At 37.9% G+C, this 17,119-nt stretch overlaps 1 protein-coding gene across 1 annotated transcript; it reads left to right on the top strand.

Annotated features, from left to right (window-relative positions):
• The first annotated feature begins 7,368 nt into the window (after window positions 1-7,368).
• Window positions 7,369-8,733, top strand: LOC117300251 (trissin receptor-like). The gene has a single exon (XM_033783978.1). It carries the CDS (start codon window positions 7,523-7,525, stop codon window positions 8,534-8,536), a length of 1,014 nt encoding a protein of 337 aa, XP_033639869.1. The 5' UTR covers window positions 7,369-7,522; the 3' UTR covers window positions 8,537-8,733.
• The last annotated feature ends 8,386 nt before the right edge of the window (window positions 8,734-17,119 follow it).

The following is a 17,119-nucleotide window of genomic DNA, read 5'->3' on the forward strand; positions in this document are numbered from 1 at the left end:
AAAATGTGAAAACTTCATTTCTAAAGGCGGTCGCTTTTTTTGAGAAATCGCAGAAAATTCGGAGGGAGTATGTCCACAGGATACTAGAGGAATACACGTTATTCTCATAAGCGTTTCGGGGAAGCTTGTTTTAATCAAATGTTTGAGGATAACAATTGCCATTTTTGTCCATTTATAACCACAGTCGCCTACTTCGAAGTGAACAGTTTATCAAAATGAATTATGTCCAGGGGTGGGATTGCTCAGAATTTTTGGCTGGATTCAGACTTTTTATGTCGGCCTGGTGAAGAAAATCAGACAATATTTTATTTTTAATCCTGTTGGTCTACTTCTCTAGTACTTTGGATACTTTTTCCAAATGCTCCTTGAAATCTATAACCCCCAGGAGAATACCTTACAGTAGAAATGCCATTATTTCAACATACCCTTGAATTTGTATCTAAGTTTCACTTTTTTCCGTTAGTAATGATCCAAAGCTGATGTACTTCTTACAACTGAGTTTTACTGACACTCGTTTTCAGAGTCGTAACCAAACGAAAATATAAACAGACCCTTTAAACCAAAACTGTGTTTAAAATAATTTGCTGAACTGTAAAAACGGAAGCATATTTCTCTTAAAATTAGCTCATAAATTGATCGTGTGCTAGGAGTTGGGTTGATCCAAGCAAATTGGATTTTTATAATGCTAACTTATACAATCATGAAGTAATCCTTGTATATAACCATGAATAGAAACAAATTCAGAACACAAGATTGAAAAGCAGACTATCTATTTGATATAAACTAGCCTATTTAGTGGCCATAATTGACGTTCGTCCCCCTCCCCTTTCTCTGAAAATGTTGCGGCGAGGTTTATAAATCTAATTTAAATTGCATTAAAACGTCTATTAAGGCACGAGAATCAATTTGCCTTGACTTAGATGTTTAATTGAGTTAAGCCTTCCAGCCTACGTAACAGTTTTTTTAGACTGTACCGATTTGGGACTAAATTGAAACATAATGTAATATCTTTGTGATGAACTCCGGGGTAAACTGATTTTGTTCCAGTTTAAAGACACTGGACACGTTTGGTAATTGTCAAAGACCAGTCTTCTCTATTTGTGTATCTCAACATTATATGCATAAAAGAATAAACCTGTGAAAATTTGAATTCGATTGGTTGTTGACGCTGCGAGAGAATAGTGGAAGAAAAAACACCCTTGTCGCACAAGTTCAGATGCTTTCAGATGCTTGAATTCGAGACTTCAGTTTAAGTGAGAAATTGCTTCTTTCTCAAACGTTCACGTTCACACTGCTCCCATAACGTGCAGCTAAACCCCCTAGAAAAAAACACCTCCTTCTCTTAAACTACGTTTCTTCAGAGGGAACCGTTCATCCCAATGTTTTATACTATCAACAGCTCTCCAATGCTTGTTGCCAAGTAAGTTTTTATGCTAACAGTTATTTTGAGTTATTACCAATAGTGTCCGGTGCCTTTAAAGTAACATCACAAAATTGGTTTCTGCTGTTTTACAGAACAGTTGCTGGCAGTGCAAGTACTTTTATATAATCCACAAATTACCTATAGAAGTTTGAGATCGATCGGCCATCTGTGTCACGAGAAATTTTGAGAAAAAAAGAAACGATCCCACATTTAGCATAGCATCGATTTGAAATAAAAATGAATAAAACGCTCACTGAGTGATACAAAACTCCAACGAGGGATTTAGTTTTATTTATTTCTCATTAAAAATACGACATATCATACAGAAATAGTTGAAGGGATGTTTTCTTCTACCACGAGGGGGATGGAGGCAACCCACTTTGGAGTATTAGGCCTCCACTGCAGGTAAAAGAGACCCCTTTTGTTGTGGGTACACCACACTAAGTACGTGTACACACCATACGCTAAATGCAAAAATATTCAGAAATACTCACAAAATATTTGAAGATGATCGACCTTCGATAAAGGTAATAGGAAAAAGGGAAACAATTTGTTTTCAATCAGTTAAAGAAATAAAGAATATATAAAATCATATAATAATCGAGGTTTTGAGGAAATGGATTTTTGACAGTAAGGCCTACTTTTGAGCGAGAAGCAAATTGTTAGGGAATGTATGCTAAGTTTGTTTTTATTAAAAACTAACTCTGTTTAAAAAAGAAGGCCATTTGTTAATGTGTAAATATTGTTGCAGGTGAAATCGTCTTCCACCATAAACAAAATATGAATTTGTATCTGATTTATTGTTTTGCTATCGTTGTAGTCATTTGTCTTTCGTTGTCTTCATGGAGTATGGTACACACAATAACCAGCATCGATGCATGGTATTCAACCATTGAATGGGTTGTCCCCACTCCCCCCTGGCGCTTCACGATCCGCGTCTTCACCTGCAGTTTTTGCCTGCACACTCTGTCGTAGTGCGTTACTAAGGGGACATTTTTGTCTTCTAAATCGATTCAAGAAAGGAAAACCCTTTGAGGAAAATCCATTAGACCCTGTAAGTTTTATGTGGACCTTAGACGAGTTTTTTTTTTTTACCGATTCTGTAATGTTCCTTTAAAGACACTGGGCACTATTGGTAATTGTCAAAGACTAACCTTCACAGTTGGTGTATCTCAACATATGCATAAAATAACAATTTGTTAGCTCAATTGGTCGTCAAAGTTGAGAGATAAAAGAAAAAGCACCCTTGTCACACGAAGTTGTGTGCCTTCAGATGCTTGAATTCACGACCTCAAATTCGAAATCTGAGGTCTCGAAATCAAATTCGTGGAAAATTACTTGTTTTTCGAAAACTACGTCACTTCAGAGGGAGCCGTTTCTCACAATGTTTTATACTACCAACCTCTCCCCATTACTCGTTACCAAGTAAGGTTTTACGCTAATAATTATTTTGAGTAAATGCTAATAGTGTCCACTGCCTTTAAAGCTTCCAACGAAATAGAAAGCTGTAGAGAAGCATGAATAACACGCAAAACACGATAAAAGACGAACCTTTCTTTTTGCTCTGATCGAAGCTTTATGATCGTGTTGTTGTGCTGTTGTTTCAGAAAGTATTGAACACAAGTAGAATCCGTTTACGAAACTATTTTTATCCACACGCACGGTTTATTTCCCACGCTTTACTGCTTTCTTTTTGTATAACTTAAACAGTATTTTAGAAAGGCCATATTTCTCTTGTGGATGTGTACTGGGTATGAATTTGACTCCTACACTTCAAAAACTGGGGTGTGAAATTGAATGTCTTGGTATCTTGTGACAACATTGACACGGTGTTAATTTCACCAACGATATAGTAATGGGGATAAATAACACCATGTTAGTGTTGTCACATACCAGGAAGAATCAATTTAACACCCCAGTTTTTGCAGTGCAGTGAGATTCCACACTGAAATCTCACTTTTGCTCGAACCCTGTACTCAAATCTCTTGAAGTCCCGGCTCATGATAAAATGCTTGGAGGATGCCCACAGTAAAGCGTGTGTGTTTGCTCGCCTTAATTTACGACGTTATTTTGTACACTTCTCTCTCAGAGGTATTTCCAATTAACTAAATGTTGTCATGGCGACCAGACGCTTTAGAGAGTTTTATAACCATCGTTTGGGATGGTAACTCTTTGAAACGACTCCATCGTTGCCTGATGTAGAGGAGTTCATTCATTTGTCATAATTCTGTTAGAGTGTAGACGGAAATTTATATATTTTATGACCATCTGGATATATGGTGTGGTTAAACGCACATCGGCATTACAAATCTACTTATAATTGATAAAAATGAGCAAGTTGGCGACATAACGTTTATTTTGTATTTTCCTTTTAGTAAAGGGATTGCTGACTGCAGTGTATACAGTGGTATCTGAAAGGGCGTGTTGTACTTTCATTTAAAGGCAGTAGACACTATTGGTAATTACTCAAAAAAATTATTATCAAAAAAACTCACTCGGTAACGAGTAATGGAGAGCTGTTGGTAGTATAAAACATTGTGAGAAACGGCTCCCTCTGAAGTAACGTAGGTTTCGAGAATAAAAGTAATTTTCCACGAATTTGATTTCGAGACCTCAGAATTAGATTTGGGGGTTTCGAAATTAAGCATCTGAAAGCACACAACTTCGTGTGACAAGGGTGTTTTTTCTCTCATTATTATCTCGGAACTTCTACGCAAAATATTTGAGCTCAAATTTTCACAGGTTTGCTATTTTATGCATATGTTGAGATACACCAAGTGAGAAGACTGGTCTTTGAAAATTACCAATAGTGTCCACTGCCTTTAAGGGAATAATAATACTACATACCGTGGTACCTGAATGGGTCTTAAAGGCAGTGTGGACTTTTGGTAATTACTCCAAAAATGACCAACTTTGGTAAAGAGCACTGGATAGCAGTTGATATTATATTGCTAGAAAGGACTAGAAAGTCCCATAAATGGCCGACTGTGTTTGTCGACGAGGTAAAAGGAAAACCACGCAATATCGAGTGACACTTGTGTGGATCATTATATTCTACTTTTAAAATATCTTTCTAATCATATGCATTTTATAACAAACGGTTACAAACGCTTTTCAAAGACCAACTCGACCGATCCAAGGCAACGTGTTCCTTTAAGAAAGTCTCATTGCACCATTGGGACCATGACGTCACCATTAGTCTCTTCTCGAGGTAATTACAAGCCCTGAAGGAAATAACTCTGGCCAATTTTGGCTAATTAAACTAATGACCCGTACCCACGTAGCAACTATCGACTGCAAAGCAATTTCCATACATTAATGATGTTGTGTACGTTGAAGCTCTATAGCAAAAGCTGTTGTATGATGTGTAAAATGTTCACAGTTCAGTGCAAAATGTAAATGGATATGTTTTAAATTTACAACATTTATGAATAAGAACGAGACTATGTGAAAAGGTACAACATATGTTTGCAATGTTCTTGTCTAAAACCTTGTAAACTAATCTAAACAAAAATGCGTCCCTCAAAAATACATAAATAAGGGAATAAAGGGCGGCCAACTCACCGACAGCGCCCGCACCATCCGTAATATAAAAACGTCTTGCACTTAGACTAACCGGTTATAAACAGAGCTCCAGCTGGTCATTATCAACCGTTTAAACACCCCCACGTGATGCGCTCTCCACCAATAGGAATAGCGAAACTATTTATGGATGAATAATAATAACATTGTCTCAGTGTTTCAATGTTCAATTTTTATTGCAGTTTCATATCTCACCATGCTTGTTTTCAGTTAATTAAAAAAGAAAAGAAAAAAAGATGCGTCCTTGAAAAATACAATAAAATACCTTCAAAAATAAAGTAAAATACAAATAAATGAATAATTATAACATTGACTCGGTGTTTCACCGTCCTTTTTTGCAGTTTCATATCTGACCGAATTTACCTTCAGTTTAATCTAAAATGGCTGCATGTAAATCAGAAAGAAAATAATTCATTATTATGAAAATGCGTTCTTTCCCACTAAAATCGATGTTTCACACAATAAACTGAAATGAGCCACAGAGCGTGGACTTCCTGCTGGCACAAAGTGCACACACCTAAGTGACTCAATGGGAGAACAAATAAACTCTTATATTGCATCTTTTATATATTCGGTCTGGGTTTTTTTAATGTCAAATATTGTCTCGAATCCATAAATAAAGAAATGCCGCGTCGAAACTATCGACCTGCAGAATTCTATTAAAGGTTTTGGGTACTTTTTGCAGCAGACAAAACACAGTATCCACTTAAACGGTTTGACAGCTTCCCTTCAAGTATAACTTGCTGAGGTTCTGTAGTTTTTCAGAAATGAGTAAAACAATGTCACGAAAATCTCAGGAAATGAAAACCTATTTAGCATGATTAACATATTAATTTACCACTAATTTACGTTGCCTTGGATCGGTCGAGTTGGTCTCGCTGAAAAGCGTTTGTAGGCATTTTTAATAAAATACATATGGCAGAAAGATGTTTTAAAAGTAGAATACAATGATGCACACAAACATGCCTCGAAATTGCATGGTAAAAGCTTTTTTTTTTAGACCAACTCGTCCGAACGAAGGCAACGTGCTCCTTTCAGATAACTGCCGTTTTATCTTGTGTAGAGTATTTTTTAGGCATTAAAGGCAGTGGACAGTATTGGTAATTACTCAAAATAATTATTATCACAAAACCTTTCTTGGTGACGAGTAATGGGGAGAGGTTGATGGTATAAAACATTGTGAGAAACAGCTTCCTTTGAAGTGACGTAGTTTTCGAGAAAGAAGTAATTTTCCACGAGTTTGATTTCAAAACCTCAAGTTTAGAATTTGAGGTCTCGAAATCAAGCATCTGAAAGCACACAACTTGGTTTGACAAGGGTGGTTTTTTCTTTCATTATTATCTCGCAAGGTCGATGACCGATTAAGCTCAAATTTTCACAGGTTTGTTATTTTATGCGTATGTTGAGATACACTAAGTGAGAAGACTGGTTTTTGACCATTACCAATAGTGTCCAGTGTCTTCAAATTTCAACACTCAACACTATTTTTTTGCAATTTATATATACATAATTATGTCGGCTTTTCTTTGGTCGTAGACAAATAATTTAAAGCTTTACATTCGACTCAAAGTTGATTCTTTGTTGAAAACGTGATAAAAAGTAGGACTAGACCTTCACATTTTGAAGTCATGTCTTCGTTATTGATTTTCCGGATGTGATCTACTTTCGCTTGTTTCCAACTCGGTTAAATTCAATCAAATACATCAGAAAGAGGCAAGTGTCGGCTAAACCATTCGCACGGTTTAAAGTTAGCTCCCGTTTGGTGTGTTTTACTTGGTCACATAATGTTTTTAAAATAATTCAATTGGGGAAATTTTGTCCCAGTGTTTTCTTCCTTCTTTGTGGTGGTGTTGTTGTTGCTGCTGTGGTTGTGGTTTTGATGTGGGTTTTTGGTCATAAAGTTTGTCTGTTCAATCGTTTAAAAACTGTTAACAAATTGATCCCTAAACCAACGCTACCACGCAACTCTTTCGAGAAAGGCACCTTATTTGGGGGAAAATTCCCCCTAAATTGAATATAACTGCACTGCTGCAAGAGCCAATGACTGTTACTCTCAGGTGGTGTAGTCTCTACGCATGCGTGCCAATGGTTTACGTACGTGGTACAGTTGATGATGAAGTGTCACTGCTCCCTTAGCACTTGGGTGGTATGTTATCAATTATAATAACGTGGTGTCATGATCTACGCATGATAGACAAAGTTCATAAAAATGCTGCATCGCTTTGCTAAGTTGATCAGATATAGTATTTCACTGTGAGACAGTTTATTGCGTATGTCTGTCCATGGTCTGTCACGCCAAACTCTGGTTGGTGTTTTGGAAGCGTTCCACATTTTACGAATCTTGCTGGAGTGTTATCCCGAGTCTTGTATTGGTTTACTTGTGTGTTTTCCTCCGAACCCTTCTGGCTTGAGTGGATATAAATTGAGTGTTTGATATTGACGTGTTGTCGTCTGAAGGAGGGTCATCGTAACACATTGACACCTTTCTAATAGTTGTGTTATCAACGGTCACTAAACATGGATGCAATGCCGAACTCAACAACCGATGACTCCAGTGAGATCTTCGCTAGGGTAACTTGGGACTGGTTTTCGATCGTCAAGGTTACCCTAGCCATCTTCGGTATCCTAGGCAATGCTCTCGTCATTGTAGTCTACATCAAGAAACTCCGTAACAGTAACTCCAACCAGCTGATCGCAATCTTAGCCATAGCTGATCTTCTAACATCTGTAGCCACCATCCCAAAACCTTCTCTACTAGTGGTACCAAACACCGCAGCAGGGAAAGCTTACTGTAAGATCATTGAATCTGATGTCATTATGTGGATATCAATAGTGGCTTCCATATTCACACTAACTCTCCTATCCCTAGAGAGATACTTTGCAGTGGTACGACCTCTCAAGCATCGGAGTGCATTTAACAAGGCTCGCTTGAGATATTATGTAGTAAGTGTTTGGATCTCGGCTCTTGCTCTTAACGTTGCAAGTTTTTACGTTACCCATGTGAGTGATGATAACGCGTGTGTACTCATATGGCCCAGCCCTGCTTTCCAGCGTTTCTACGGTGTGACTCTATTTATCGTGGAGTTTATGATACCAGTAGCAGTGATGGTGGTATCTCACTTCCACGCCATTAGAGAGTTGAAGAAACAAGCTGATGCACTCCTTGCCCGGAACGAATCGCAGTCCTCACCAGCTTTCTCGTTGCTCCGGTCCCGTCGCCTTGTGATCCGGATGGTCCTGATTGTCGTCATTACATTTATCGTGTGCTGGGCTCCGGATCAAATCGGATTCCTAGTTCTCAATCTGGGCGGATTATCGCCCAGTTACTTTGGGAGTTTAACCTACCGTTGTCTTACCGTCTTGGCCTTCATAAACTCTTGCGCGAATCCGATCATCTATATCTGTCTTAACAAGAACTTCCGGGCCGGAGTGGTCAAGCTTAACCCCTGTAGTGCCCGGGGGAAAGTCGGAGTATCGTCTGAAGAGGGGACCGCAACGATTCGACTACCTGGCGGTCCTCCTACAGGATAATACGTCAGATTGAACGCAGGGTTTGCCTTTAACTTTGTCAGTGACGGAACCAGATAGGAATTAACTATAAACTTGCAGGTACAACCATGTGTAAATCTATCTTGTATGCGTGTTGGCTCTCAAAAGAGTGGGTGTGGTGTTGGCGTTTCGAACAGTATGCATAATATGCCTACTCTGCTCATCTTCAGAAGACTGTTCGAAACGTCGAGAACAAATCGCTTCTTTTCAGAGCCAGCACTCCTCCAAATTACAACTGGTCAGTACCCGCAAGTTTACATTTTAATTAAATCAATATCTTATTTTCAAAACCATGCAAAGCTTTCAACACCGCAAGAAGCTGTTAGCGTGTCATTTCACTTCGTCAGCCTATTCATTTGTCCATGTCATAGATGTTGGTACTTTTCAACACTTAACTAGCCAGCCGGACCACCTTGAGAATCCATCGGACACACTGACTGTACAGCGGTCAAACTAATTACTACTTTAACTTTCCGGGTGCCTTGTGATGACGTCATAAAATTCGCGTACACCATTGTACAAAGATAACATTAAAACTGACGTCACTTGAAACGTTGTATTAAAGTGATTATCGTACGTTTTCATAATATTAATTAAAGAAAGCTTGGATGTATTAAAATATTAGTATATTGCGCGTGGTGTAATAGTGTAACGTTGTCTCGCACTAGCACCTATACATTTTATTAATTGTTTTTTTTTTATTAAAATCGCACTTCAGCCGAAAGCTTAATTACGTGGATTCTACCGTATTGGAAATTACATTATTTAAACTCAAAGAGACAACAATATACAGAAATGCATACTAAAGACAAGAATTCCGTAAAATGTAAATAATGAAAAATTGATTAATCCAATTTGGGGGAAAACTTAAAGGGTCTATGTACCTTTTGTAGGACCAAAAAACACAATGTCCACAGATTTACATTAAACTTACACAGTTTGAAGATAATGAGTTAAAAGCTTTCCTGAAAAAATTACTTGATGAGGTGTTGTAGTGTTTGAGAAATGAGTAAAACAATGTCATGAAAATAATGTCGTCTCAGTAATCATGAGAAGCAGCAGATATTTTCCTGCGCTCTTAAATGCAGTGGACGCTATTGGTAATTACTCAAAATAATTCCTACAAAAAGTACATACACCCTTTAAATATAAACTCCTTCGGAAATGTTGGCTTGTCATAATCCTGAAATTATAAACGAGTACTGTTTGCGTGGTCGTCTGGCACGTAGACCTAGTCTAGCCCCAGACTCATCACTTCCTTCAAATCACAACACAAAACATGAGCAGATAATTAAGATTAATTCAACCCAGAGAAGTTTTAGTTTCAATTTATAACCATTGACTTCTATTTTCCAATACAATTTCTCATTTCGTTATGTATTGCCATACTTTAATTTCATTGGGCTAATTTATCTACCAGGGTTAAAATCAAGTTTCGATATAATTATAGTCGTGACATACTTGAGCTAATAGTTACGGAAGTGTAGTTTTTCATCGAGGCTTTATTATGTTGTGCTCTGGCGGTCGTTGATCCAGGAAAATAACATGATTTTCTGGGATACATGTTGCCAAGCAGGAAGAATTGTGGCTGCTGGCGATCTCTTTTTTGAATTCATTTAATAAAACATTTATTTCCACATTCACATCACATGGAGGCATCATCCTAAAAGCCGAGGCTTGTGGCGGATGTGCCCGTTACAAGATTACAGAACAAAACAGGAAAACAGCACTAAATAGACGAATACATAAATACATACCACTACGGTAGATAACTACACAAAGGTTTAACCGTGGTTAAACAATGTAAATATAACTATGAAGCAGAACATGTATGTGAAGTAAACAAAGGGACAGCAATTAAACAAACAATACAAATTAGGAAACATAGACGAGTAAGTATAGGTAGGTAAGTAAGTAACGGCTAAGCCAACTACCAGTATAAAAAAGCAAATCTATCCATTATGTTGGGAATTTAGTTAAAACGTTTTCAGTCGGTATTTAAATGAGCTAATTGAGGGGCAATTAGTAATTGGGTTTGGCTCTCTTGAAGGGTTGACTGAAATTCACTCAGTTCGATTGAAAGTGTGGACAGCCGAAGTTGTTATGTTGTCGCGGTTAGTGATCCAGGAAAATGGGAAAAATATTGCCAAGGAGGAAGAATTGGCTACTGGCGATCTCATTTATTAGAATTGTTGTTTGTGCTTACTCTCTTCTAGGCAGTGTGCACTATTGGTAATTACTCAAAATAATTGTTAGCATAAAACCTTTACTTGGTGACGAGCAATGAAAAGCTGTTGATAGTATAATAACATTGTCAGAAACAGATCCCTCTGAAGTAACAGTTTTCGAGAAATTTTCTCTTAACTTCGATGACCATTTGAGCCAAAATTTCCACAGGTTTGTTATTCTGTGCATATGTTGAGATACACCAAGTGAGAAGACGGTCTTTGACAATTACCAATAGTACCCAGTGCCTATAATACTAATTAATAATAAGTCTCTTAAAATGTTAAACTAGAATTGACTCTGATCGATTGAAACATGGACAAAATCTTCTGCAGTTGTGATTAGAGTGATTTAAATGTAAAACTTTAAGAGAGTACAGTGGACTCTTTCCCGACCTTTCACTCTGTGTACCCTGGGCGGGGCGGGAGCCCATACAAAGAAATTGGGTTTCAGTCCGTACCTGATTGCGTTGGTTTTCTCCATGTGGGATTTTCCTCCTACATCTAAATCTGAACATTTCTCGTTTCCCATTCAAGCTGTTATTGGTACTAATTGTGTGGGTTTTTTTAAAGGTTTTTTTAATGTGTAAATTGAAATACAAATACAAGTCTCTAGTAACAAGAAGGTATTTTTTTATTTTTTTATTGATGTTTCTTCTCGGGACCCATCTCCACGTTTGATCTAAAAGCACAAATTAATTTAATTTCAGACTAAAACTATTTTACATTTACTAATAATAGAAACCAGCCTTCTCGTGATTTGGGACTGTCTAATGCATTTCCACACTGAGCGGGCAGAGATTCTGGTTGTCATGGGTTTCAAGAATTGTGGAATAGTTACAACTTGACTTCTTTTATCATCTTGATGATGATAAATGGTTTATTTATCATTTGAACATACACAAAATACATCAAAATCAGAATATTGAATTGCGTTTATGGTTTGGGTACTTGTTGTATAGGACACAAAATACAATGTCCACAGATTTACATACTCTCCCATTTTGAATATAATGAAAGTAAAGGCTTCCCCTTAAAATATTACTTGCTGAGATGCTGTAGTTTTTAAGAAGTGGGTACAACAAGCCACAACAATAATTTTTGTCTCAGGAGACGAAAATTATTTTAGCACGTTAAACGTATTTTTGTTGACATTGTTTTACTCGAGTCTCAAAAACTACAGCACTTCAGCAAGTCATATTTTAGAGAAGCTGACTGCCATCCTTATCTTCAAACTATGAAAGTTTAATCTGTGACACTGTGTTTCGTGTTCAAAAGGATCAAAATCCTTTAAATTTACATTAAATACTTAAACATTAATCTTGCTTGTTTATAATGCCTTATGATACCAATAAAAACTGAGCAAAGATTTGAGTGATGCGCCTCAGCCTAATATTATGAACATATATTTGTTGTCCTTTTTTTGTGTTTGTTATATTAAATATATGTTACAGAACTCGTGTATTGTATTAATAAGGATTATTGGAGATCTAGGTCACAAAACCAGAGCGTGCCAAGTTGCTCCGACCTAAAACAACACAGTTATTCCGTTACGATAACAGAATGGTTATTTAGTCACCTTGATCTGTATTTGTTGAATTAATAAATGCTATAAGTCTTATTGGAATGGAGGTTATTTAAGCATGCATCACCCAGTTCCTTCCCCGCACGTTTTCATGCTGTTTTTAAAATGTGTGATGTTTTTGTTGTTTAGGATGTTCTTCCTTTCAAGGGAACTTGGCAAACTCCCACTAGGGAATATAAACACCAAGCTGACAACAGCCAATCTTTCTCATGCACTGGTCTAGACAAGTTTGGTAATTGTCAAAGACCAGTATTCTTACTTAGTGTATCTCAAAATAAAAATGCATAACATAACAAATCTGTGAAAATTTTGGCTCAATTGGTTATCGAAGTTGCAAGAAAATAATGACATTGGAAGAAAAAAAACACCCTTGCACTAATTTGCGTGCTTTCAGATCCAAAATAGAAGGCTTCATGGCTGAAGTCTTTTATTTGAGTGAGAAATTACCTCTTTCTCACTAAAACTACGTTATATTTTAGAGGGATCCGTTTCTCACAATGTTTTATGCTATCGAATATTTGGAGTAATTACCGACAGGGTCCAGTGCCTTTTAACCAGTATTTCAGTTTTGTTCTAAACCAGAATCTTTGATTCACAGTCAAGTTGCGAAAAGGTATTTTTTTTTCACCATCACAATCCGTAAATTTTGTCTTCAGTTTGTATCTGTGAATTATTCATGTGTAGAATTGTTCAAACAGCTGGTTGGGATGACTTCTATTGTCTTTTTTTAGCTTACAGCTATTAGTATAACTCTTGACATGCTGAATTTGAAGGCAGTGGACACTATTGGTAATTACTCAAAATAATTATTAATAGGATAAAACCTTACTTGATAACTAGTATAAGGGAGAGGTTGATGGTATAAAACATTGTGAGAAACGGCTCCCTCTGAAGTAACGTAGTTTTCGAGAAAGAAGTAATTTTCCACGAATTTGATTTCGAGACCTCAAGTTTAGAATGCTAAACGGTTAGTCATTTTATGCATATGTTGAGATACACCAAATGTGAAGGCTAGTCTTTGACAATTACCAATAGTGTCCACTGCCTTTAACATAGATGGCGTGCACAGCAGTAACAGACGCGGCTTGAGTGGCCTGAATATCTGACCTCACACTTCGAGGCTCGTGAACAACGCCAGAGACCGGTGTCGCATGCAATTGTGTCCTCTATGCAATGCTATCCGGAAGACAATATTGCATATGCAATAATGTCCGCCGGACGGTTTTGCACATGCAATCGTGTCCGCCCGGACGCTGCTGAATTATGCAATCGTGTCCGCCCGGACGCTGCTGCATAATGCAATTGTGTCCGCCCGGACACATTTGCATATGCAGTTGTGTCCGCCCGTGCCAAACCGTTGCAGTAAATTATACGCCCTTGGTTGACGGAACACGTTCGCCATTTTTGTGTACAAGGGCATGTCATGAATGACATGGGAAATGTTCGGCCGTTGGGTATTCGCTGCAATCATAAAATACATGAATAATCATGTTGCATAATACGTAGGTTCAGTGCATGCACGCTCGCTTACGCGCGCACATATAATTGTACAGTCATGTCCGCCGGACGGTTTTTGCATAGCCCCGGACACGATTGCATGTGCAAAAGTGTCGGAGCGGACAGTATTGCATGGGGACACAATTGCATCTGACACCGGCATTCCAGCCGGCGTGTAGATTGACCTTTGACTTGCCCTCATTTCACGAAGAGATACGCAGTCAAATTATATTGCGGACGTGACAGCATTGACGCTTGGGCATCGTATGTCACTGCACGTTTATATTGATATCATTGTATCCAATGGAATCACTGGATCTAGCGGCAAGGATCTGTCTTTATCCTTGCGGATAAAGACAAGGGCAGTCTAGGGCTTGAGATGCACTACTTATTTTTCTTCAGCGAAGGACCATTGTGGTGGGCTTATATACCAAAATGCACCAGGTTTAATGTCAACGACTGAAGGGGCACAGTATATTGGACCATGTTGTAAACTTTCTATAAAGCCACTATGTTCAAATATTACTGTAAAAGCGTTTAGACTTTATTAATGAGACTCAATGCATCTTTCTTTTTAGTGTAGCGCATCCCTGGACATGTCTCAATCAACAGAGGGCGCCATATCTAAAACACACCCACTTCAGTTCTCAACCACAATTCTCCACTTTTGCAGGTTGTGGGAGGCTCTACTATTGGGTGTAATAATTAACACAAGGCCTATATTATTTTAAAAGAGAAATAACGAGTTACATTTATCTTAATCGTGAGGATTTGAAAATCATCTTCTGTTGGAAAAATCTCCCATAAGCTTTCTCAGAATTGTAGTCATGGATATCGTTATTGGAGTGAAAGAGTGTCTCCCGAATGTGACTATATATCAGACCATACGGACTTTTGATTTATCAATTATTTGTAGTATAACAAATGCATAAATTTGTTGTGTACCGTATCAAGTTTAAACGCGATAAAACCATTGTTTCTTGTTGGAATAATATGAACAAAAACTCAGTTTGTGAGCAGAACAGAAATGCCGCGAGATTAGTGTCTCTTTTCGGCACGTGGTATTGCGACCTCTTTTGACGAAACTAAGTGAGGATAATCTCACCCCGAGAGGGCGGTTGTTTTTAGAAAAGGCTCAGCCTAAAATAAGCCATATCCAAGTTGGCTACACCTATACATGGCTACAAATGTTGCTGACATTGTTGCTAGTGACGTCATATATAGGCCTAATGCTTTAATGCATGGTGACGCAGCGACCCAGCCGTAGCCGTAGTGTGGCGATGTCATAATGAACAGTCTGTCATTGAAGACTAGGGATAGGACGAGGGTGTGTTGGTATACTTTAACAACAGAGGACAATTGAGTCCACAGTTCGGGCAAGGTCCACAGTTGGAAAACGTACAAAACCAATTTTATTGCCAAAAGAGTATCAACCAAAGGGGGGGGGGCTATAGGAGGTATACGGTTGCAGGCGTATGCCTTGTGCGTGTTTATCTGGAGAGGGTGCGTCCATGGCAGGGCCCAGAGGTAGACGGGTACGGGACGTGATCCCAAAATAACAGTGGGTGTTGCAATTTCACTCCTTGAGTTTTATCAAATATTGTCGACGTAGATCATTGATTTCACGATTTAGGTTTCCAATATAACCATGGTGATAGGATAATGACACCACATTGTGCTAAGCAACTCATTATTAGACTTACTTATCGATGAATCTTGGTGAGTTGTGAAATCGTGCTCTGACTTCCAAATGGCCCATGCAGGCCCATACTACCTTGGTCGGGGTCGATTTGTTGGTGTGTTTTCTTGTTGCTGCTGATGCCGATTTTGTTGCTGCTGATTTTTGCTGCGAATTTATTTTGTTGTTTGGATGTTGGTGTAATTTTTTTCTCTTTTCTTTGGCTGTTTTTTTAACTAGAATTTATTCTCATTAAAAAGTTTTCTGCTGGCAGTTTTATAAGGGTGCGTAAATTAATTACAGTTGAAATTGTATATAGGCTCGTGGCAAATGCGTTCCCGAAAAGAGTGCAAAGTTTATATAGCAAGATTAAATTTGTTCGAGAAAAACAAATTCGCCCATAAACTTTAAGATTTCCAACACAAGTTATCCTTGTGATATTTAATTATCTGTGGCTGCCGTGAGCACAAATATCTTTCTCATCATAAAACAAGACCATAATTCCGTAGAATCACTCGCTTTAGTGTACAATTTATTAGTGACTCTGTTTTCCAATTATTTTCACGGTCAAATCGTTAAAGAGTTTGATAGAAAGTGATTTATCATTATGTGATGTTTTTCTCTAAACAACTTCAATTTAGGGTGGTGCTTATGTCCCTATCGTATGCAACATAATACCCTCACTTCCCGACGCTTCCTGCTCTTTGATTAGACCTATCATTCAATGCAGTCAATTTGCAATAAACGTCAGGGTGATATACCGCCCCATTGCGGTCGACTAAGCAGATTAACTAAGTGGCGTTAAAAGCTGTAAGATGAAACTTTAAAAGTATTTTTTTGAATATTCGATCCTCCTCTACCACATCATAACAATTATCCATTTTCATACGTATCAGATTAGCGTGCTATAAGTCGACCTACTTCGTCACTGGTCCACAAACAATCGTTCTTTGATAACGGTCTTTTACTTCACAAAGTGTCTTCAGAAAGTGGGAAAGATGAGAGCAGTTTCTGTCCAACAAGTCATGTTTTGAGATCGGTCAAATCCACCTCCGGCCCGGATTTTATCTGTTGTTAGAATCACCTGTCGTCTTATACTGTTTTAAAGAAACTACTGAGATATGTATCTTAGAGACTCAAGCGAGGTGCGGTAATGCATTATGCAGCACTGTCAGTAAAGTATCACCAAACACGCAATCTTGCCAATGTCATGTCAATACTGTTTAGGTAAAAAAAGATAAACTGCTTTTGCCATCTGACAATTCTATTTTCGCATCGTTCTATAAGTAGTTGGTTTTACCAGTATTTTGTGTAGCTTTGTACATTTAAGAAACTTGTATAAAATTCCCGCCAATTAACTGTTGTAAACAACTTATAAACCAAAATGACATATGGTTTAAAATGAAGGGAACATTTTTAATGGCCGATGTTTCGACCATAGCAGTCTTTATCGGATGCTTTACAAGAAAGAGAAAACTTCCAGTAGACTCTATGGGGTCAAAACGTCAGTATAACAATCGCTGAGGTAATGCACTCAGGTATTAAACTTAGACGAGATTTACAGACCTTAGGTAATTGTC

This window comes from Asterias rubens, chromosome 15 (assembly GCF_902459465.1).
Source record: "Asterias rubens chromosome 15, eAstRub1.3, whole genome shotgun sequence".
NCBI classification, from domain to species: Eukaryota; Metazoa; Echinodermata; class Asteroidea; order Forcipulatida; family Asteriidae; genus Asterias; species Asterias rubens.

Excerpts from the sequence above, each read along its gene's own strand:
- LOC117300251 (XM_033783978.1), top strand. The coding sequence starts at position 7,523 with ATGGATGCAATGCCGAACTCAACAACCGATGACTCCAGTGAGATCTTC.